General features: G+C 35.3%; 1 protein-coding gene across 1 annotated transcript in view; it reads left to right on the forward strand.

The window, feature by feature from the left end:
* Positions 1-2,050: 2,050 nt before the first annotated feature.
* The window catches only part of Nak (Numb-associated kinase), a 51,278-nt gene continuing 29,404 nt past the window's right edge, over positions 2,051-23,924 (forward strand). Inside the window, exons 1-9 of the mRNA XM_071584467.1 lie at positions 2,051-2,533; positions 2,609-2,727; positions 2,816-2,949; positions 3,033-3,144; positions 11,749-11,952; positions 12,896-13,028; positions 13,108-13,211; positions 15,953-16,766; positions 18,327-18,573. Coding sequence (XP_071440568.1) covers positions 2,407-2,533; positions 2,609-2,727; positions 2,816-2,949; positions 3,033-3,144; positions 11,749-11,952; positions 12,896-13,028; positions 13,108-13,211; positions 15,953-16,766; positions 18,327-18,573 — 1,994 coding nt within the window. The 5' untranslated portion in view covers positions 2,051-2,406. The remainder of the gene's footprint in view (positions 2,534-2,608; positions 2,728-2,815; positions 2,950-3,032; positions 3,145-11,748; positions 11,953-12,895; positions 13,029-13,107; positions 13,212-15,952; positions 16,767-18,326; positions 18,574-23,924) is intronic.

Consider the following 23,924-nt stretch of genomic DNA (forward strand, 5'->3'; position numbering starts at 1 on the left):
ACAAGCGAATTAATTCTGGATTATTTGCAACTGGACACTTGATTAAGTCAATACCATAGAGTGAATAACATGAATACTCTTATCAATTATAGAGCTTTCCTGAAATTTCACAGACAACTCCAGCTAGACGTATATTGAGAACTTCAACATCTGAGTTGAGTTTTGCTTGAGATACTTGCGTGGAAAGAGAATGTTCAAAGAGAAATACAAAATTAATTTGATAACATGGGGAAATGGGCTTCCGCATGTATTCTCTCCGACACAACTTATGCTCGTTTCTTTAAATGATAGTGGTTTTTTTAAAGATGAACTACTCGCAATAGAAATACAAACTGTCACTGGAAACCTTCGGCGCATTGCCCAATTCACCAATATAATGATAACATTCGTTATTCATTCATGGTATGGTGGACGTCAGTTGATACAAAATACATTGTCAAATAAATGAGCGCAAAGATGGATACGTGAACGCAGTATGGGGATATTTAATACTGCATAGTACCATTTTTACCCCGACGTTAATGGATTCCAATCGAAATGAGTAAAAAATAGTCTACTATCAAGAGGATAGCTTACGACACATAATATTTCCACAATACTACAAATATGCATCAAAAGTAATAAGAAGCACAACATTCGCGCAGTATCATCAACATTAAGCTGTGCTCGACAAGATACTACAATAACAAGACGGCAAGTAAATTGTGAGTGGCAATATTTCTGGTAGGTAATGTAACCGTTCAAATAATTTCATACTTTGAAGTGCATTGGAACAAAACCTCTTCATAATCACTAGTCTAGGCATGATTTATCAGTCAATTATTTATGCATTTTCTCACATGGTTGGCACATAGCTCATTAATACAAAAAATGAGCACAACCATTTAAGAAGATTATTGACAATGCTAAAAATATACTGGCACCTAATTTCTGACTGTTTGCTAATAATTTGAAGATTTCAACACAAGCAATCCTTAATCGATGGTAGCATAAGCGATGTAAAAATTGAGTGAAACCTGCCTCCTGTCGATGCGGTATTTGCTTGGGGGAATTTAATCACTAAATTATAATTTTCAGAAATTAAGGGGCATTTCCTGTGGCCTTTTCTCATCAACATGGTCGATCAATGAAAAGTACACTTACATATCGTTGTATGGAGCACCACACTATAGTGGAAACTAGAAATATCGTGTAATTTTTAAAGTCCAACAGTTACCATTTTTAAGGATCACGGCAGCGTCGAATAAAAACAAGAAATACCTTACACCGCTGTGTCAATTAGATTTATGTTATGTATTATCCAACTATTAAGTCTGCAAATATCTATCACTCCAACGAGTTTTTAAACTCTATGCTTTAAATATACTGGTTCTGAAATGATTTCGGAGATACGAAAAAAGTTAACATTCACAACATATCAAAGATTGGCCAACTTCCTAGTCATTCGAAGTACTTACTAAAAGAAAACAAAATATAATCATCCTAGAGTAACTATTTGTGCATGTTGCCAATATGATAACGGAGTGAGCCACTACATCATTTTAATTCCTCATTCGGCACAGTGAGGAAATTGCGACATCACAATGTTTACCTATCATGACCAGCACCCTACCTGGATAGCCAACAACACATGCACAAAACAACCGCGGACGCGAACGTGCCATCGTTCACAAAATTACAAAAACCGACATTGCCTAATGAAACGGGATATTATTTGTAACAGACAATATCATATACACAATAAGCAACGGTAAGATTCGAACCCACCCTTCAAAAGATACTGGAGCCTATTACCATCGCCTTAGACCGCCCGGCCACGCTACCATACAGCTAAAACTTTAATTGCTGAAAAGCTTACTTGAATATATAAGTCTGACTGCATTTATTGAGTCTGATATCTTCTTAGAGACAAAATAATTGATTTTATCTTCCACCGCCTTTGGGCGATAACCGCGATAAATGACATCTGTACGCTGCGCTCAACGATCTTTTCCTTCTTCCGGTTCCGCAGTAAATCTGACGTTCCAGGAAGTAGCCATCTTGAGAAATGGGGCAGGAGGGTGTGAGAGAGCTCATCTGACAAGGCGCTCATTAATTGCAAGATGAAGAAACGCAGGACAGTGCTCATAACTAACCACAACCATCCAACATATTATTAGCCTTGATTTTATTTCTTATTGCTCGTAATAAAAATTGTAAGCCGACCTGTTATCACCTCACACGTTCATACTATTTTTTCTTGGACGTTTACATTGCAATCGTAACATGATTGAGTTTTTGTTATGTTATCGCTGAAAGTAATTGTAAATAGATTTAATACATTCGGTGAGATAAGTAAGAAGCAACGTAAGGTATGTTTTGAACTAGTTTTTGTTTGAAAAGTCGTGAAATTTTCAAGTAGGAAAGATGAAGAAGCTATTCTCAAAAATTGAAACTAAAATCGACAACACAGCCAAAGAGCCAAATAATTATGTGGGGAAAGTATTTGTGGTGGGTAGGATGACTGTAACCGTGGAAGATGTTCTGGCCGAGGGTAAGTAGTTAATAATACCATAAATATTTCGGTTTGGAGTTGAACCTCAGTTTCTAACAAGTGTACTTCTCACAGGTGGTTTTGCTGTTGTATTTCTTGTGAAAGCTAGTAATGGCATGAGATATGCGTTGAAAAGGATGTACGTAAATAATGAGTATGACCTTAGTATATGTAAACGAGAAATCCAAATTGCTGTAAGTATAACTCAATTTCAATCCGCCCCATTTTTGCTGAAACATTTCAAATGATGAGGATTATGAGGATTATAATGTCACTTTTCAGAGTAATTTGAGTGGGCACAAAAATATAATTGGCTTTGTGGATTCAAGCATCACTCATACGGGCAATGGGGTTTACGAGGTCCTTTTGTTGATGCCTTACTGTAGAACCCACGTCCTGCAGATGATGAATGGAAGGTACGAATCAGCAATTGCTTTTTCATGATTGTAGTAGTTGTGTCGGCTTGGTACTACCCTAAGTAACTTCTAAATATTTTCAGGTTGCAGTCTGGGTTTAGTGAGCCAGAAGTTATGCAAATTTTCTGTGATACATGCGAAGCTGTGTCGCGCTTACATCATTGTCAAACTCCTATCATACACAGAGATCTCAAAGTAAGTTATTTTTTCGGAAAGATAGCTAGTTACATGAGTTCTGTCTATTCAGATAATTTAATGTTGATCATACATTTGAGAGGTATTGCTGTTGTCTGATAGTGAGTGCGGTCGCCGCACTTTTTGGTCGATAATAATTGTTTGATGAAATGGCAATTATATTCATGAGATTTTAGTGTGTGTTACTGAGTGTTCTTCGTGGAAAATGCCTTATTCATGTAAGTATAACCGTATTCATTGATGAAATGGTTAGCGATATGCCCTTACTTGTGCCATTAGATTAATATTAATTTGTTTAGTTCTGAACCCCTAATATTTTATTTTGCTTGACTCAGTATTCATTTTTCATTATTGCCCTTTGAACAAATAACGGTACCATTCAGTTGGCATTACTTGTTGGTGGTTGATAAATATTGGTGACAGATATGGGATAAATTTGGCAATCATTTTTTTTTTAATACCCATGGTAGTCACTAATGTCATTCATTGGATGTGTTGTAGTGTAAGTATTTTGGAATTGGTGTAATGGAGCAACAGTAGTGTTAGTTTGTTTTTATATTGAGAAATGTTTTCATTTAGTGTATGTCCTAACTAGACTTTATGAAGTCTACAATTGTATGAACTTCAGTGCTATGGTACAATTCTCATCTGTATCATCCAATGAAAAATTAAAATGCCTTCATTCACATAGTGCAATTTTATCATTTTGCTTAGAGAATACTTAATGTTTCCTAAAATGTTCTGTCAGTTCTAAAGTAACTGTAAGAAAACTAGTATGTGGATGATTAATTGTTTAAAATGGGCATTGCTTTTGGCATCTCAAAAGTATTCCACACTCTAAGTTTGAGAGTAAGGGGTAACCCAAAAAATTGGGCTTATCTGAGGTCATCTGCCTTAAGAATGAGAAAAGATTAAAATTTCTTAAAAAACTAATATGGCATCCTAAAAAGATGTTTCCAGTAGCTTTTTAATTTCGGATTAGGGTTTGACTGGCCTTTGAAAACTATTGCTTCAATTATTGGCTATGCTTTTGAAAATGAGTTTCTAAAATGTGGTTATTTGAAGGCAGTAGTTTGGTATATATGCCTTCCTCAAAATTTCCGTTTTCAAATTAAATTTTATGTAAATCACCTCTAATTGCATTTTATTTCCCACTATATCATTTAATAGAGGGATAACTATTTTTGAAGAAATTTTTAAAGAAATATCTATTCAAAGATATTTAAATAAGTTTCATATGAAAGCTGTAAAGAAGATAGCTTTTCAATTTAATGAAAATAGCCCAAGGAAAACTATCATTTAGAGGTCCTTTGTTCAGCATCATTACCTATTAATTTGGGAGGTGTAAATCAGAAGTATGTTTTCATTTGGTAGAAAACCGATACCAAGGTCTAAGAGTGAATTGACTTTTTTGACTTGCTAGTTGACAATTGACCTGCTAATATTGCACTAGGCTTGGTCTCTGTTCCACATTGCTTACTTGGATGAAACTAATAAAGATGCAGGGCTTAAAGGGAATAAACAGAATAGAAAACAGTGTTTCCCTGCACTTAAAGTTGTGCATATTACTTTAAATTATAATTTTTTCATGGGAAGCATGTAGCTAAGCAAGAAGCATGCTTTTTTCAATGACTCAAAGCATCCCAGAGAATGATTGATTTTTCCTTAAACTCTTCCTTAAATTTTTTCATGGTTATATTTGTGGTACATTAATGTATAAAAATTGAACTAAGTTTTAATGGAAAAGAATCTGATAAACTGTGAAGTTGCAATTTTCAAGTTCCAGCCCTGTTTGTAAACTGCTGATTAACCTTAAATTTACTGTAGTGTATGCGCTTTCTAGATTCTAACAAAATGTGGGAAATATTGTCATCAATGGCACAAGTAATAATGTGTACCAATCAAGTTTCTGATTGTACTTGATTAAAGCAATAAATGAAGCTTGATATGCGGGACTTGCAAGCCATTGTTAAGGTCAAAATGCCTGTTTGGTTGGAAGTAAGGAATATCAGTGCATGGCCAATACAACCAAACACTAGTATTTGACAGCTAGTTATGTCCCAGGTAAATATCTATTCATAGATTAGTATTCTGCCAATGTCTTGTGTGTCCCCTCAGTAAACTAAAGTAAGCCATCCTATAGTGACATTTGAATGAAATCTATGGTTTTTCTCATGGTAAGATAGTAAACTTTAAATGAGGTGGGTTCTTTATTGAGGAATATATCTCATACTAAAAGTGAAGAAGTTGTGTTCAGAAATGTTTTTCACTCTGAACTATTAGGTCACATTATTAAGTACATGAACTCAATACATTGGTTTGGCTTAGGGGCTAAGCTGATAGTGCCGAGTGAATAAGTCACAGAGAAAATTTCATTGTTACCAGTAAAAACAGTGTTGTTTCGTCCAACAAATATATAAATGAGAACACTACCAGACATTTTTTTAATGATTTGTGGTATTTGATGACATAGATTATATACATCAAATGCTTTGTGTGCATATCAATTTTTTTTATGTTTTCACAAGTTGTAAATTTCACATATATAGTATTTATGCATACACGTGAGGCTGAACACAAGCTGTAGGCAAATTTCTGCTAATATGGCGGTAATTGGCTCCATTAATTAACAGCAGAAAATCTGTGGGCAGAGTGTCGAAGTGCATTCTTCATACACAAGGAAGGTGCAATGAAGGGAGATCATTAAATTAGTATTCACTTATTTTATTGTGCAAAAAATCAATTGTTTAATTGTTAGTATTATGCATATGTGGTACAAGTTATATTGATATGCCCTAGACATATGGGTACAACATTTGTGGTGTGCATCAATGCACCACTACCAAATGTGACCTTGAACTATTTACGTGGCCTTTAAAAACACACTCTACATTCCTATATCATGCGTCATGTACAGATGTGTGTGCCTGTGCAGCATGTTGATACAATTTTCTTTGAATGTCAACATGCCATTTTCAGATGTTTATCTGTACGACATGTTGACACACCTTTCTTGGAATGTCAACAAATGATGCGACCATTGGTTTCCCAGCCTTTACTTGGATTTAATTTGGTGTTGTTGGTACCAAAAATTTCCAAAGAGAGATTTACTGTTGTCTCAGGAGCAAATTGATGTAGCCAAGTTTCATTTGAAGTGGTATCTTTCCAAAGAACTCATCGTCCTGTTACTTAAAATGCGGACACACCTACATGCTAACCCTATTGTTTAGTTGTGAAGTCACAGAGTTTACCCCCTGTGCAGACAAGTTTCTTGTGAAGTTGGTCTGCTCTCAATGTGTGGGTGGTATCCAATAAAATTTTGAATCTTTCTAATAGCATTGTTAACCTTGGATCTTCTCTCATAATATAAGCATTAGTGTGAATGCTTATTTTCATTAGAGCATTGACTCTGGGTCCTCCTTTTTTAGAAATTGCCTGTCATCTTCAAACATTTTAACCATCTTCTAGCTGTGCTATGGGAAAGAACCAGCTCTCCATAAGCCTCCTGTAGGCCTCAGCTCACAATTCACTCTGGGAACAGCAAAATTTCAAAGCTTCATCATGCTTGCCTACAGCAAACTGGGCGTGTTTAAACTTGCAACTGCTGCTGCTAATGCGATTTGGAAATCAAATCAACCAAACTCATAGTGCTTCTTGATCGTACACTCAGCTAGCAATGCTGAAAAACATTAATTTTTGCACAGTAAATTATCTGAATAAATATGATTATCATTCTTTATTGAGCAGCCTCTGTTCAATGAGAAGTTTCTACTGTAATTAGTAGCATCTATTGATGTGCTGGTTTTGATTTGCAAATGTATAGCAAATGTATTTTTCTTCTGGAACATGAGAATCCTAGTTATCTACCTAGAATGAGAGGATTGCAAGCATTCCTTAAATTCTTGAAGCTGTGAATTGGCATAACATCCTGGTTATATTTTCTTCAAAATATTGCACAGAAGTCCATCAAAACTTGGCCATTTCCTTTTATTCTGCAGTACTTGTAAAATAACCACCTCATACTCAAAATTATACATTTTTTGTGCATAAAGTGTACTCTGCGTGTCTACAGGGTTCGTCTGGAAAATAAGTGTACTGAGCTCAGGAAAAAAAATTTATTGCACTTTTACATATCTTAAGCTAATATTCCTCAAAATAGGACCCTTGTGAGTCGATACACTTTTTCCAGCGGCGTTCCCATTCCTGGAACGCTCCCGCGAAGGCATCATCGGGAACCTCTTGAAGACTCGTCGTCGACCTCTTCTCTGCCCTCCATGAGCATCTTGTGCCACCGAAAGATCATGTTTCTGGACATGGCTGACTCCCCGTAAGCCTGGTTAATCATACCGACAGTTTCGGTAGACGATTTCCCAAGCTTTACCGCAAATTTGATGGAATAACGCTGCTCCAAAAACTTCGGCATCGCGTTCCGTGACGTGGGGCGAGCGTGGAGGTTCGCGTTAACAGAGCTCCTCACTACACCTCAGCTCAGAGCCGACTGCCTTTTTCAGCGTTGCTTGCCAACATACCCCCCTCCAATCGCAGCCCGTCAGAGCGGTGCTGGGTGCGCCTGGAGCGGCGGGAAAAAATCAGTACACTTATTTTCCGGACGAACCCTGTATTTTCTCAAACATGTTGGAGTAGCAAGTGAATCCAATAAGACAATCAATATATATTTAGTTTGGCCAACAATTCTGTGGTCTTATTCAGTTTTTTGGTCTTCACAAACTGGAATCAGAACACCTGTTTATTCTGGTCCCTGTGGATCACAAAAGACAGGAAACCTAATAAATAAAATCAATATACAAATGAGTGAATATCCTTTTTGATGTTGGCAATTTTCAGATGCAGGTTGTATACTCATCAGTTGACTTGTGGTTGTAGGTTTTGAATCACATCTAGGTCATAGAAATATTGAAGTCATTGCATTTTTTTAACAGGGAAATGTAGTTTAAAATAAGATAACTCTTTATGCTACCATTCTTGCTATTGCCCTTTCGAAGGCCATTTGAAGTAAATAGGACTATAATTTACTATAGTTAAGCTCAGAGAATGTTTCTTTTGCTCAGCATGTTTGGCAACCTTGAAAATTTTGTCAATTTCATGATAGTTGATTATTGGACATCTTGTTTGTGATGCATCCAAATTTTAAGGGTTTTTTTTTGTGGAATGTTTCAATTTATCAAGGTGCATTAGTTGTTTTATTAGAATGAAATTGTTATGCAGAAGCCATTTTTTTGGGATGAATACTGCTATGAATATTTGTATCGGGTAGGATGTTTGGGGAATAAGGTAGAGGGAGGAGAAGCTGGCATTTCGGACTGTGAAGGAAGATATTTGTAGCTGGAAAAGTTCATTGTAATGCGGGGTTTTAGGGTATTTAGTGCCATGTTAGGGGTAACGAGGAATTGCCTGGCCACTGAGTCCATCAAAAACCTACCTAGATCTGTAGAATACTGTTGATTACCCATCGTTATACACACAGCCTATGTTTAAAAATAATTTTCTTGAAGTTGGTGTTATAATTACAAATATAATTACAAAAATGTAATCATCATAGTTTATCTTTTATATGATGTGGATTTAGATCCAAAAAGATAACTCCTGATATTAATTCTGAACATAGACCACAGGTATCCTTGTTAATGTGCATAGAGATAATGTTCAAGCACCAAGCCCTATGGATATAGCTAAACTTTTTGCTTTACTTTTCTCATCTGAATATATTTATTTTTGTTCTACTTCATTTTGTTATTGTGCTCAACAGATATCTGATACTATTACTTCTTGCCCCTCCCCCCCCCTCTCTCTCAGCGAGGTATCTGAAGGAATTTCAGGACTGGGAGATAATACCTCTACAGGACCAATTAGAATTCTTCCAGTCGTACTTTCTTAATGCAAATTTGCCTCAGCTACTCCCTCTTCTTATTGTGTAGTGAAATCTTAGTTGCTGGTTATTCTCCTGTCAGTTGAAACTCAAGATTGATCATATAATCTTGGGGATGAATACGTAATTCAATGTGGGTTTCCTGTCTTGAAAATGTCAGCATGCACAAACTCTTCAAATACTTTGTTTGAAAAAGCTAACAACTATATTCAAGCATCTAGTCAGTCCTTAACCACATGTTTATCCAGTGTGAATAACCTTATAATGTACACATCTACAATTCTTGATAGTGTGGAAAGGTCAGGTCAATGTCATCTACACTGATTTTATTAAAGCTTTCGATAAGGTAAAAATTGTTGTGATACTATTCAAGCTGTTCCAAATAGGCTTCAGAGAGCCATTGATCTCATAGGTTAAAGGTTATCTCACCAATCGTACTCAGTGGAAATTCGTAACTTTCATTCAAGCCCCATTTATGGCCTTCTGGTGTTCCCCAGGAGTCGTACCTAACTCTTTTATTATTTATTGTAGTTCTTCCTGATCCTGATAGTAAATTGAAAGATTCTTATGTTTGCTAATGTGTTAAATAATACAGTGCTATATATGTTGCTCTTTAAGCAACAATATCTGAATAGGTATTTACAGTAGCCTTCTGAACATGAAGTGGATTTAAACTCAGCTAAGTGTGCAGTTTCACCTCAGTTTTCACTATAGCTAGACTTTTATCATATCTCTTTATGCAGTTAATGATATTCTTTTAGGTGTTCCATTTAACCAATGATTTAAGAGTTTGGGTCAGTTCACAATGGAATTTTAATTTTCATCGTAACGGAAAAATACAAAAAAATCCTGCGTACTCTTGGATTTATTAATCTTAAGTGTTTTTTTTTTAAATTCTCTATCAGGGCACCTTCATGTTGCTTTTACTTCCCTTTTGTTGCTGTTGAGTTCATTGCCTCAATGTGTTGCCAAATCCATCTAATTTTTCTACTACTTATCATGCTCTATTATTTCTTTGCCTCTTCAATTCTGTATCTATACTTCCTCTGTCAATTTGATATTCAACATCTGTCTCTAGCACCAGACTTTGTGGCTTGTATCTTTCTCAAGGCTGCTCTCCCAATGATTCATCTCTGATCCATCAACTGTCACACTCAAGGCTTCATATATTACTTCTTTGTTGTAAAAACTTTTTCTTTCAAAGTGTCAGCTTATATATGGTTGAGTGAGATTGACAAATGGCAAAAAGACAGGCATGAAGGTTGTAAGTCTGCATATTAAGAGATCAAAATAATGCCTTCAATTTTAAATTATAGATAATTGAAAATGTGCAGTGTACACTAGAAAATTAAAAGCATGAATTGCGTTATTGACTGTGTCGTTGGCCTGATCATCCTGCGAGGCCTTGGCCTGGTGGATAAATTAATGGTTTAACACAAAATCTAAATACTTATGCCATTGAAAAGTTCTTGACAATTTCCTTATATTCTGTCAGAGAATAGATACTCCTACTCCCCCAAGTTTCGGCAGTAACACTTATTTTATTGAAGAAATGTCTAAGCTTAATTACTTATTATTTTGACATTGGCAATGTCTATTGCAGAACTTATTGCCTTACAAATACCTCTGTTTAATTTATCGGCCCTTTACTGACTTTCACTATTTAAGTTTATAAAAAATATCTACCCTATCAAAGAACTGATATTACTATACCTCAGGGCTTATAAATTTTCTCAATAGCTGTCAGTATACTTGTACATAAATATAAAAAGTGAGGATTTCACAGTGTAAAAATCTTATACCTAGAGCTGGACCTGAACCCTGATCTTTTAATTTCTAGCCTAGTTCTTTAACCAGTTAAACTGCAGAATCATTCTATTACACTAAATTTGTCAGGGCAGTAATGTAGTAGACTTTTGATGAATTACTGTGTATATAATGGCACCATCATTGGTGATGGAACAAATTTATGCCTATGAATAAATAGTGTCTTGCTAGAATTTTCTCATCTTTCCTGACCAGCAGAGGAACTCCTTTTTTGGTAACTGAGGAGTGAACCTTTTGGGTATTAATTTTTACAGTTATATGAGGAATGTTTGTCTGATTCTGACCACTAAAATCTAATTACTTACCGGAATACTGTATATAAGGCAATCACCATGATGTGCATGACTCAAAATAAACCCCTATGGGATGCAAGGGAAACCTGCTCATTTTTAGAATCATTTATTTACCAGAGTGCTGCACAATACAAGCACAGTATATCCAATAGTATTGGTGAACTGAGGAAATCCATGTGACACCACTTAATATGAGCCACTCATTGCTATGTCGAAGTTTATGCAAGTCCCCAGGTAGTAAGTCCTGCAGGGAAAGCCTATTATCTCTCTGGAAAACACATTTCATCCTTTCATCTGTTGAGGAGTATTTAAACAGAGCTGGTAATATACAGCAGTATGACTGTAAAATATCACTGTACATGTCAGTGTAACTTTTACCAAGGTAATTGCTCGGGTCCACTCCTGCTGTGTGTCTCTCTTTCCTCATACTGTCTATTCTGGTAAGATGTTTTCTATGAGTGACCGTAAGCTCTGTGCCTCTAGTGTAAAAGTACTGTTTTTTACTTGAAACAACATAGAAATGCAGTGAGGATACAGAAATGGGGTTGAGATTGGACATCCATCCAAGTTAAACTGTTTTATTTTTTGCTCTTTCAGGTTGAGAACATTCTACTCTCTGACAGTGGAAACTATGTTTTGTGTGATTTTGGTTCGGCAACAGGGAAGGTGCTAAATCCACAGGTGCATGGAGTGGCTGCTGTGGAAGATGAAATAAAGAAATATACTACATTATCATACAGGTCACCAGAAATGGTGGATTTGTATGCTGGGAAACCAATAACAACTAAAGCTGATATCTGGGTTAGTGTTTTGTTTGTTATATTTGTCTCGTAAGGCATTGCCACAAAGGCAAGAAACTAGTATGAATGCTAAAAATACCTAACTTATATCAGTTTTTTGTAATTGTGACGCACATCGCCAAGAAAATGTAATAGCAAATCAAGCGGTAAAATTCAAACCAAAAAGTTTTTAAAAAATGAAAAAAGTGGGTAAATGAAAAGGTGAAATCCAAGGTCACCTTTCATTCAGTGGGAAAAATAAACAAATCTATAATTTGTGTTTGAATCAAGTATCAAGTCCCAGATTTATAATATCTGGTTGATTTAATGATTAACATTAAGCTCTGGTTTAATCCAAAATTCAGTTTAAATTGCTAGACAAGCCCTAATCATTCATTAAAGTACTCAAAAACTCAAAGATGGAATTACTCTGGTTAGGAAGTCAATAAAAGGATGATCACAGTAGTTACACGGTATTATAGTTATACTGGCAGATCTGTCCAGCTGGTTGACTCTATGTACTTGTATAGGATGTAGAAGTAGATAATATGATCAATGGAAAACAAACCCACAAACATAGGCAGCAACATTTCTTTTGGCGTTCATTATTGAGCAATTATCTTATATAATGGCCGAAGTGTACCCATTTGGAGTTAGAAGATTCAACTGTCTTACTCTGTATCATGATGAAGCTTTTGATCAGAATATAATTTAAACTGTTCGCCCTTCGGTTTATATGAAATTTTGTGCTCGTGTGTTTTAATTTGTAATTAATATTTGAGATAGAAAATTGAGCTGATTGTTGAAACTTAATGAAAAAACTGGCGTGTTGTGTAATTTAATAAAGGCCCACTCTTTATTTCTCCCAAACTTTAATGAATGGTCAAATTTGAATGATAAACCATCTACAGTTTAGTTAATATTATTTTTTTTAAACTATTTGGATTATTTTTTATATCTTACAGGCTCTCGGCTGTTTACTTTATAAGCTGTGCTTTTTCACTTTGCCTTTTGGAGAGAGTACTTTGGCAATTCAAAGTGGTAATTTTAATATTCCTGATAATTCCAGATATTCTAAAGGAATGCACTGCCTTATACGTGAGTACTTGTCATTTTAACTTTTGAAGTAGTATGTCTCATTTTAAAACAGATCAATACAGAATATTGATTTTGTCAGGGTATATGTTGGAACCAGATTCAGAGAAGCGGCCTGATATATTCCAAGTTGCCTGTGCAGCTTTTGCCCTTCTCGGAAAAGATTGTCCTGTGCAGAACTTACATGTAAGTAATTATTGATTGTCAGCTAATTCATATTACTTTCATGGTTTTTTGAAGACTGTGCGGTGATACAAGGTCGATTCAAAAAGTAAGGTCTCCTATTTTTTATTCATGAAAAATCAAAATTATTCTCAACTTTGTGTACATCGTTGGAAAGGTTGAGCATTTAGATATTTTTCTATGTAGTTGCCTTGATGATCATTCACATTTTCGCAGCCTTGTAACCAGCAGAATATTATATCAGAACCGGAATTAAAAAGCTGGTTACAAGGATGCAAAAAGTGACTGATCGTCAAGGCGACTATGTAAAAAATAGCTAAATGCTCAGCCTTTCCTATGATGTACACAAAGTTGAGAATAAATTTGATTTTTCATAAATAAAAAATAGGAGACCTTACTTTTCGAATCGCCCTCGTATATCCTATAACATTAAGTACACAAAGACCCACATAAGGTCTCATACTTGATATAAAAATGTACCCACTTGCTGTTGCAAAATCATGTCATTTTTTCGATTTAAGTTTTATTCCTTAGTCCATAACTGATTTTCAATTATGCCTTGATGCCAGTGATGTTGACTAGTTCTGGCATCCAAGCGATTGTTTTCTGATTAATTTTTTTATCATCATCTATAAAGAACTGCCTCCTTTAAACCAGGAAAACCATGACTAATAGCTGTAACCTGTAAATTGACCCCAAAGTTTAAATATTTTTTCAACTTCTGAGGCATTTTGAATCTTTAAAAAACCATTTACCCATTTCAAACAAAGAATAATGCACATGGGATGACAAAATTCAGCCTTGGTGAAAAATGCTAACAGCCTTGGGTATTTGTTTAGTGTGACCATGCAAAAAAAACCAATCTCATACACAACCTGTTAGAAATCAGAGATACTTGAGCCATAATAGCCTTTTAAAGCTATTCACTTGTGACATAAGAGAATAAAATCTAGGAATTAATTGATGTATCACTTATTGTAAAACCCCCATGCAACCAACAGAATTCTGGTTTGAGAGATAAGGGTAGAGCTCACCTAATACTAAAGCCCAATGGCATATGGAATTCATGGGGTAGGGTTCATTTGTCAGGGAGGAGAGCCAGATCCTTTTCCTGTGCTACTTCTGGTTTCCCAGAAAGATCTGGTTACCAAAAAATTCAATGGCTTATGTGAACCTGAGTGTGTGTGGAGGCATGACCCAGAATGGAACCCACGTCCTCTGGCCAGTAGCACAGCAGTCCACTGACAGATCTACTATGCCTCAATTGCAGTGTACACACCCATAATTTCAATTATTTTAGAGTGCAGATTTATATCAGGCATGTCATGTATGCCAAAGGGGTATTTTATAGGGCTATCTGGAAAAATGTCTGGCTATTGGATTATTGCAATCAACTGTATTAGCTGCATGGGAAATCAAACTTATTGTTCTGTATGAAAGATAACTAATTACTCTTTGCTTTGTTTAGAGATTTAGTGAGAGTAGTTAATTTTTTTTGTTCATGTGTGCCGCATAGTACAAATGTACTACATAGTATTTACCTTATTTTGAAAATAAATATCTGTTCTGAAACCAGAATTTTGTTCCTTAAATGTGAGTAACTCACATGATAAAGCATTAATTTGAGTTATAAAATATATTGTGTGTAAATGTGGCTTTATTTTAGCCTGCAAAAAATGGCCTTAAATGCAAGTAAATATTAAATAGGGGGTCACAGGAGTGTTATCTTTGCACTAAGGATCCTGTGCACTATGATTCAGATGAAATTAGGAATGAAGTAAATAGGAGGCTATGAGGAATGAAACAAATGATCATTTTGGAGGGACCTGAAAAAAAGTGGTGTTGTGTAAATATCACACTAAAAGTGTTCATCATTAATCCAATTGTAAGAATTAAGGTAATGAATGAATACATTTATGTAAATGTCGGTCACTCTCTCTTCCAAATTTTTAAATCTTTACCCCTGAGCAACACAAGTATAAACCTGTTCTTGACTTAGATACAAAATTTGACCACAAGCTGAATTTTTAAATTCAAATCCCATCAAGTTAAGGTGTCCCCCTCTTATCACAAGAAATATTTCCTGAGCCTTCTTGTTCATGTAATGTTGGTTCCAAAGCTGCTTATACAGTGGTTTGGAAGAGTCATCCGACTAGTTTAATTTTAATTTCTGCGACTTCATGAAAACTTAATTAACCTGTTATTGACATGCATGGGGTTTAACTTTGAATCAGAAAGGTGGATGCAAAGCCTTTTGATTTTTGATGAAATACTGAAGACTGTGATAGAAGGGAGAATGTTAGGCAAGTGACATAAGGCTAGAAAAATAGATTTGGAATAAATAAAGGAAGATAGAAGGTATATGAAATCGAAGGACAATTTATTTTCATGTGGAGAGTTAGGTTGTGTATTGTACGGCGAGGCTAAGAAATGTAGGCGAGCTCAGTCTTATCAATCCAAAAACCTACTTAGGATGGTAGATTATCAAATAATAATAATTAAACATTCCTGCATCCACATAGTATACAATGGTGAATTATTTCTGGCTTTCTTCTTACCCAACCTTCACTTTTAATCCTTAAATCAGTATCTGCCCATTTATTTTTGTTCATAAAGGCTGGCTTGTAGTATTATTAAACAGATGGGAAGGATTATGAAAGGATGTATTTATTATGTGACTTATAATATGTGAAGGTAACTGCGTCATCAGTTCATCTCCTCTTAATTTGAACATCCATTTTCAGAAATCACCAGTGCCCATACTTGACCAGCTTCCCTGTCCACCCAGTGAGGCAGAAGTGAAGCGCACCTCGGTGAAGCAAATTACCAAAGCAGTAGTGGCTCCAGTGGTGGAAGGCACAAGTGTCACCCCAAGGCAGAGGCCCAAAGGGGGGCAGCCCCTGACAGTGGGAGCCCTGCCACTCCCCCCTCTCCCTCTGCCTGCCCAGCAGCCTCCACCAGCTTCACAGCCAGTTCCCCTGGCGACACCACCTCGTAGACCTGTTGTCAGTACGCAGCACATGAACCACTTGCCCGCACGCCCTCCTGTGGCATCATCGGTGAATGGAGCGATTGCCCCTCCTCCACTAGTCCCACAGCCTCTCCCAGTAGAGCAACGGCAGCATTCCAACCGGGGGCCCCCCGTGGTGCCGCTAGGAGCAAACCATCAAAACATCATTCCTCAGCCCATCCTACCAACTCCTACAGAGACTTCCCTCGTTCCAACTGTAGAGCCTGTAACACCCAGGCAGTCAGCATCAGCCGTCCCATCCCCCCCGCCAACATTCCCTCCCACTCCCTCCTCTGCGTCTTCCTCGTCAGCCTCGTTTTTCCCCTCACCTGTTGTCCCAGCCAAAGTTGGGTTTGAAGCTGCCAGCATTGGTGGCCTTCCTCATCAACCTCACGTTCCAATGGTTGGCACCCCTACTGCTCCAGCCAGTCAGCCAACGACTGCTGCCTCTGTTCCCGTGATAGCTTCAGTCCAGGTTCCTCCAGCTGGAAGTCAAAAGGTGGAGTCCAGGGCAAAAGAAGCCCTTGAGGCCCTCTTCCCCCCATCAGGTAATTAGAGAGCATAGCCCTTAAAGGTACCCAATGATTCAACTCTGCCCAATAATGGAAGTTATTCATTATCAGTAATGCAGCTGTCTACTTGTTTGTTTTCTTGCTGCTCCATTTCTTCATAAGTCGTTGTTTATACTCTATTTTAATTATAATACAATATTACATTCAAGTTTACATAAAGGCCCATTTCATCCATTGATCATTCTTGAAATTTTTTATAGGCTATTATTATTACTACTGACACAACTACCAAATAAATATTGTAGTCCTCACATCATTTAGCCTGTACCTTTTTTGGAATGGGAACTAACACTGATCTCACAAAGTCTTCCTGCCAGATTCCTTCCTCATATATGCTATGAATCATTCCATATAGACTCTTCCTTCTACATTTTCCTAAATCATTTAGTAGTTCCGCAGGAATTCTATCCACCCCCATGGCCTTATTTGATTTCAGCTCCCTTAATGCCCTTTCTATCTCATCGTTGAGTATGCTTGGACCTAAGCTGTCTTCCTCTACGTCATTTTCCTTTTCTATGTCTAACTTTGTCGCTCTAAGCTCTTTACCGTACAGTTCTTCTATATATTCCTTCAATCTCTCTTGGATCCTTCCTGTGTCAACTATTATCTTACCTGACTTATCTCTAACTGTTAGCACAGATCTTCCCTTGTTACTTCCCGATAAATATTTTAACTTTGCTGTACAGCGCACCAATTTCACCCTTCCTCTGCAAAATTTCCATATCCTCACGCTGCATCTTCCACCATGCTTCTTTTGCTTTATTTGTGTCTAATCTCAATTTATTATTCAACTCTTCATACTTCCTTTTGCCTAACTATGTTGTTGCATTCTTCTATTTTCTACTCTCATCTATATTTCTAATCATCTCATCTGTGATCCATGGTTTCCTTTTCCCATTAACGGTCCCTATAGTTTCTTTTGCAGCTTTCGATATCCCTTCCTTTATACATTCCCACTTTTCTTTAATAGTACTCAAATCTTAACGGTCATCCATTATTTTCTCTGCAGCCTGCTGATACTTCTTCCTTTTTAATACATTTAATGCTTCTACATTCCATTTCCTAGACGGCCACCCGTGCCTTATCTTTTTGAAATTGACTCTACACTTCATATCAACTAAATTATGGTCAGAGTCCGTATCTGCTCCCAGAAAGCTGTGCAAATTGATTGCACTGTTCCTAAAGCTGTGCCTAACCAGAATATAATCTAACTGATATCTTTCTGAGTCACCTGGCATGTATATCTACACCTTTTATGGTGTCTAATCCAAGTGTTGGTGATGACTAACCCGTCTCCTACGGAACTCAATTTCTTTTTCCCCAGGGTCATTCCTTGTACCTAAACCATAGTCCCCCACCTCATCACCATCTCTTCCTTCGCCTACCATCACATTCCAATCCCCCATCACTATCAAAAGTTTCCCCACAGGAACACACGCAACCTCTAATTGATCGTATATCCTATTGTCTGCTTCCTCCTTATCATTGCTCGGTGGTATGTATACCTGAATAATTTTTGCCCTTCATGCCCCTTAGGTTACCCTGACCCTTTTCGAGATGAAGCAGGAGCGGCTAGTGAAAAGGATATCTTCAAGGTCCCACCCATACCCAGAGCACCAGGGACATGTCCCGTGAGGTCTGGAGTGGCATCCACTCCTCACCACAAGCTTGAGTCAGTGTCACAGCATTTAGCTGCATCAACGCCACCTCCATCTCCAACACTAGTGACACCAGGTCTCAAGGGCCACCGGAGAAACATGAGCGACACTTCTGCTTTCAACAAGTGAGTGCGTCTGGCCTTCATGAAGCATGAATTTATCAAGAATAACAAAGATGTTTATGGTATAAATAATGAACAAATTATGGATTCTTATTTGCTTTTCAAATATATTTGTAAGCATCAAGATCAGGTGATAATCATACTGGTTTCTTCAGAAAGAGCTGGTAGATAATAGTTTACATAATATTGTCTTGGTTTTGAAATCGTCGTCATTCTGAGTCCTGGGAAGAAAAAGGGATGTATTAAAGAGAATCAATACGGCATAGGGGCTGGTAAACTTTTAAATTTTCCAAATTTTCATAGAATTTGTTGAATATGAGGGAAAGTTTTCACATTTTCTTTAATGGAAAAAAGGAACATTTATACAGCATCCTATTACTTTGTTTCCATATCATGAAAACCTTGTCTTGTTTAATTGATCGGTGAAGTTGTATTAGCATTCACGACTGCATATGCTGAGAATATAGTTCCTCTTTGATTGTAGTCCCTCTTACTCTTTTCTGAAGACTTTTACTAGTTTCCGCTGTTATTTTCCCAAAAAGGGATGAGATACTACAATGACTTATAGTCAAATCTGTGTGAATTATTTCAGACATTCGTTGATCTCTCAATTGTTTTTGAGTCTTCATCATTTAAAGTTTTTTGAAAGTAAATCTATTTTAAGAGAGTTGGCCATTTCAAGTTAGTGCTTTAGAAAAATTTAGTGATTGTGTTTAACTAAAGGAATATTATTTTATGCATGCTAATATCTCTCATTTTATAAATTTCTGAGCTTAGCAATACAATTCGGAATGCATGCACGTGAAACATTTTAAATTGCTCGTTACAAACTCTGGTTAGACTTCTCTTTTAGAAGTATTCATTTGCTGCTTTAAACGGCAAATATTGCTAACTCTTGTTACCTACAGTTGGCTTGTCTAAAAATATAAAAGTGGTAGGTATATGTAAACCACTGTAGACTTTTTTATGAGCACTGATAACATAATATTGGTTTAAATTCCTAAATTATTAATCCTTGATATGTATATTTGGAAATTATTTGGAACAACCTGAAATCAATTCAATTATAATTTAGTGTTCTTATTTGATTTAAGTATTGGTTGAAACCAAATAAATCAAGCTGATAACTCAGGAACAAAGAAATATAAAGATGTAAAATTGAAATTTAAATAATGGAAAAGTCACTGATCTACTTGCACCGCCACTGATATCCGTTATAGTTGGTAGATTTTTTCTTTATGAAAATATGATCCCATAAATTTGATGTATCTATGAGCGTTCCAACTGCTACAGAAGGTTGGTTCTAATGTGGACAAAATTTTAATCGTACTTCATTTTTGACTGACCAAAATGCATTTATTGGGTTAAGCTACCTTATAAAGTTAAAGGGTACTGACTCCTACAGTGCATAATGAAATTGCATGTTCAAGACATCTAAAAACCGAGTACCATTTTTTGATTTTAATATCTCTAAGAATTTGTGAATTGATTCAGTATTGAATCTTACTTGGTAACAATACATCATGCAAGAAACATATGATGCTCTAAGTTGCCAAGTATTATTAGGAGCCAACTAGCACCATCCAAAGTCTATTGGCTCTCGTCCGTGCATTTAGTGGTATGTGCATCTGTCGAGCTCAATTTCTCTGTCTTGTTTAGCTAAGTAAACATTGCTTCTACTGCAATTGATGCTATTGTTTTCTGAATATGTTGCTAGACATGATGTAAGTATGTTGTTGATATTTTTTAGAATTTCATTTTTTGCATGTTTTAGTGTGAGTTGGCTTTGCTCTGGAAGTTATAGATTCACATATCGATCAGCAGTTTAGTCAAATAAGTATTGTTATTGTGTATTATACATAGTTCTAAGCTTTTAGAAAAGTTCTGCGAACAAACTCTAATAAGTGTCTCATTTCCCATATCAGGTAGAAACTTGAGGCAAGTCTTCCAATACTATTGCTATTTTATTTTAAATTGTCATTAATGCTGTGTGAAATTATTTATTATTGACATTTCGTTGGTCATTGATCAGGTATAACTTAGTGAACTTTTTTTCTGTAATAAGTATAACCTACTGATTATTTTCTAGTATCATGAATTGTAATTAGTTCCTAGTTGGAACTTATAAGAGAGTAGATATTTTGTTTGAGTGTGTCAAAGTTTTTATTGGTGCTGAATCGAGGGAGATGAAGTAAATTAGAGATTATAGCATAGTGGATTCCTATTGTTGAAAATGCTTTTTGCTTCTACCAGGTGACCAAAATGGTGTTATAATTATCAATCCGTGTAATTTCAGCAATTCTAATTTGATAGATAATAGTTGGATCTTTGCTGAGCCCAGCGTAGTGCAGTGTAAAAATTCAGCAGCAAATAGTATTACCTTGCAAAATCTAATGATAACTCAGAGTTTTTCATTGGATTGAAGGACTGATTCACTTGAGTTATTAATACCTAATCACATTTTATATTGTTTGTGGTTATCTGTTTTAAAACTTGTTATCAAGAGTTTGGTACAAAAATTAATAATGATGCTAGTAACTGTGTGGCACATTCATTGTATGTCATGATATTTATTCATAATTCAAGTATGAAATTCTTGATTTAGCCAGTCAGTTAAGTCTAATCACCAGTTATTGATTAATTGCCTGTAAATTTACTAAACATTGATTAACCTAAAAACCGATGTAGATAAAACATCTTATATTAAGCTGCTCTGTGAAAAAGTTCAGTATTATACTTTTGGATGACCTTATTAATTAGGATCAAATGAAGATATTGGAAGTAAAATCCTCAATATTTATATGATTTGTGTTATTGTTCCAAATTGATTCAGTGGAAACCTGGTGTAATATAGTTGATCCCATTTTTAAATGTTTCATTAAATGTAAAAAAATTCAAATACTTATTTATGGGCATAGAAATGTTATCATCTTCTTGTATTAATAGTTCATTTCCTAAATTAGATTAAATGGGGAATCATGGATTTAATTTATGTTTCACCAGTAATACCAAAGTTTCTTATGAGTTTTTCTTGTAAATTGAGTAAAAATGGGTTTATTCCGAACTGATACAGAGGTATGAATTAAAATAGGATCTTACATTGATATTTTATTATTTTTACCTATTTAAATTCAAGTTAAAGGTCTGCACTTCAGTAGCCTGCACATACAGCTTTTTGTAGATAATGTTTGCAGTTTAAAAATCTTTGCTTTGCTAAGTTTGCGAGTTATTAAGAATTGTATGAATGAAAACACTGTAACCTTAAAAGTGGAGAGCAGTTTAACTTTTAATTTTTTGGAGTTACATCCTTTGCATCTAATGTGTTGGATTCAGTGTGGGGGACTTTGGATACTGGCAATGCATATAAGTTCTTGGAAGCTAGGAAAAATTATTTAGCAGCATCTTTTTATCAGTGCTGACTTGGCATTGCAAGTCAGTGAAGTCACTAAAAAACATAATTACTACAAATCGGTTTTTTCTGATTTATTTTTTTCTAATTTTCCATCTTTTAACAAAAATGTGTTTATTATAGAATTATGTTAATTTTGTTTAAAATTTGTCTTAATTTTGGTTATGGTTCATTGTACATTTTGAACATCTACTTAGTACTAAAAAATGATACCTAGTATGAGGGATAAACTCACATATGCCTAACTCTTCCTTTGTTCACTTCTGTATGGCTCTTAGACTCTATATTTTTTAATATTAACAAAATTTTGAGCTTCCCATTCGCTGTTGTTTATCTTTAAGTGAATTAATTTGTTCATTGATGCTGTAAACAAATTTTCTAATCAAATAAGTCAAATGAGAAAAACATTTACTCTTACTTGTATTTCATAGATGATTGAATCGTCATCGTATAAATATGCCATTGGTAACTACAGCCAGCCATTGCTTCCTCTATGTTAGTTCCTGTACTTTCCAGTGACTCCGCTCTTCAATCTATCTTGATTTTCTCAAAGTTTCTCTTTAGGGCTTCTTGATTTCATGTTGTCCAACCCATTTCTTTTTTGTACAAAATTTCTTGCATAAATCCTAAGCTTGAGCTTTTGCTGTCTGTTGCTAAACTTGTTTTTATCATATTAATACTATGCAGCTCACTTCTGGATACACTCATTACTTTAAAATTTTATATGTCATAAGCATCAAGAAACGTTTGATATTAATTAATGCTATAATTACATGTTCTATTTTTCCCAACACAATATCATCATTCCCATGTCCCTTCCTATCCATTGAAGGATTGAAAATATAGTTATTAATAGTTTTTGTCCAGCTGTTATTATTGTTTGGAAATAATTTTTATCTCCTAGTTGTTCCTCATAGTGAGCTATAATGACTAGTATCTTACAACTGTTAAGGTTTGCCTGTTTTTCTGTTATAGTTGTGTTATTTGCATTACTCTTGTTTTTTATTATAAATATATGTTCATCTATTTCAATTTATATTAGAATTTTAAAAGAGTCTAGATATTAAATTATGCCTAATATAATTCTATTTTTCATGGAACAACTGAAATGGTTGCATTGAGTAAAAATTAATTTTTTAATTTATAATCTATATTATACGTTATTTTTAATTTTATTTCAGAAATATTCCATTATAATTAGTATCTAAAGAACCTGGGTGTTATGTTTAATTGCTTTGTAGGATTTAAGAAATGGTTTTTGAGCAAACAAGATTATCTTTTACTTTAGCCTCTTTCTCCCTGCGGACACTGCTGTGGTTATGCATTTTTGTCTCTCTTTTATCTTATCTGTTTCATGTCTCACGAGTCACATAGAAGAGATAATGAATCAGAAGTTAAATTTTGTAGTTTATTAGGTCAATGCCTTTGTGATTTCGAAGAGCTGGTGCTTTCCTGATCATTTATTGAGCAGTCCTTTAGGTCTTCCATTTTATCAGGTTCTCCATTCTTAACTTTTCACAGTTTAATTATGATTTATGTATTGCAGTTATAATAAGTTATATATGGGTAAGAATGTGGCTATCAAATTAAAAGTAGTGAATTTATCTTTCAAGAGTTAACATTTATGTGGCTTAATTAGCTGTAGCTTTTGGTTGTTAAGTGCATGCCCTATTTTAATCAAAACTTGTGGGGAGATCAACTTTTATATGAACTTTATAAGCTTAAGAATGCATTCTGGGATTATTTTCATTCTCATGAGTGGAATAACATATGCTTACTGATGATTTTCTCAATTATTTTCAAATGATAAATGTTTATTATTTGGCATGCTTTGCTTACCATTATACATTAATCTGTTACCATAATGAATGTTTAAATCAGGGATATTCCCTCAGCTCCAACACATGAAGTTTTAGTAACCAATGTACCTTTATAAACTGGAGGA

This window comes from Hetaerina americana, unplaced genomic scaffold (assembly GCF_022747635.1).
Source record: "Hetaerina americana unplaced genomic scaffold, ioHetAmer1.1.p SCAF_19, whole genome shotgun sequence".
NCBI lineage: Eukaryota > Metazoa > Arthropoda > Insecta > Odonata > Calopterygidae > Hetaerina > Hetaerina americana.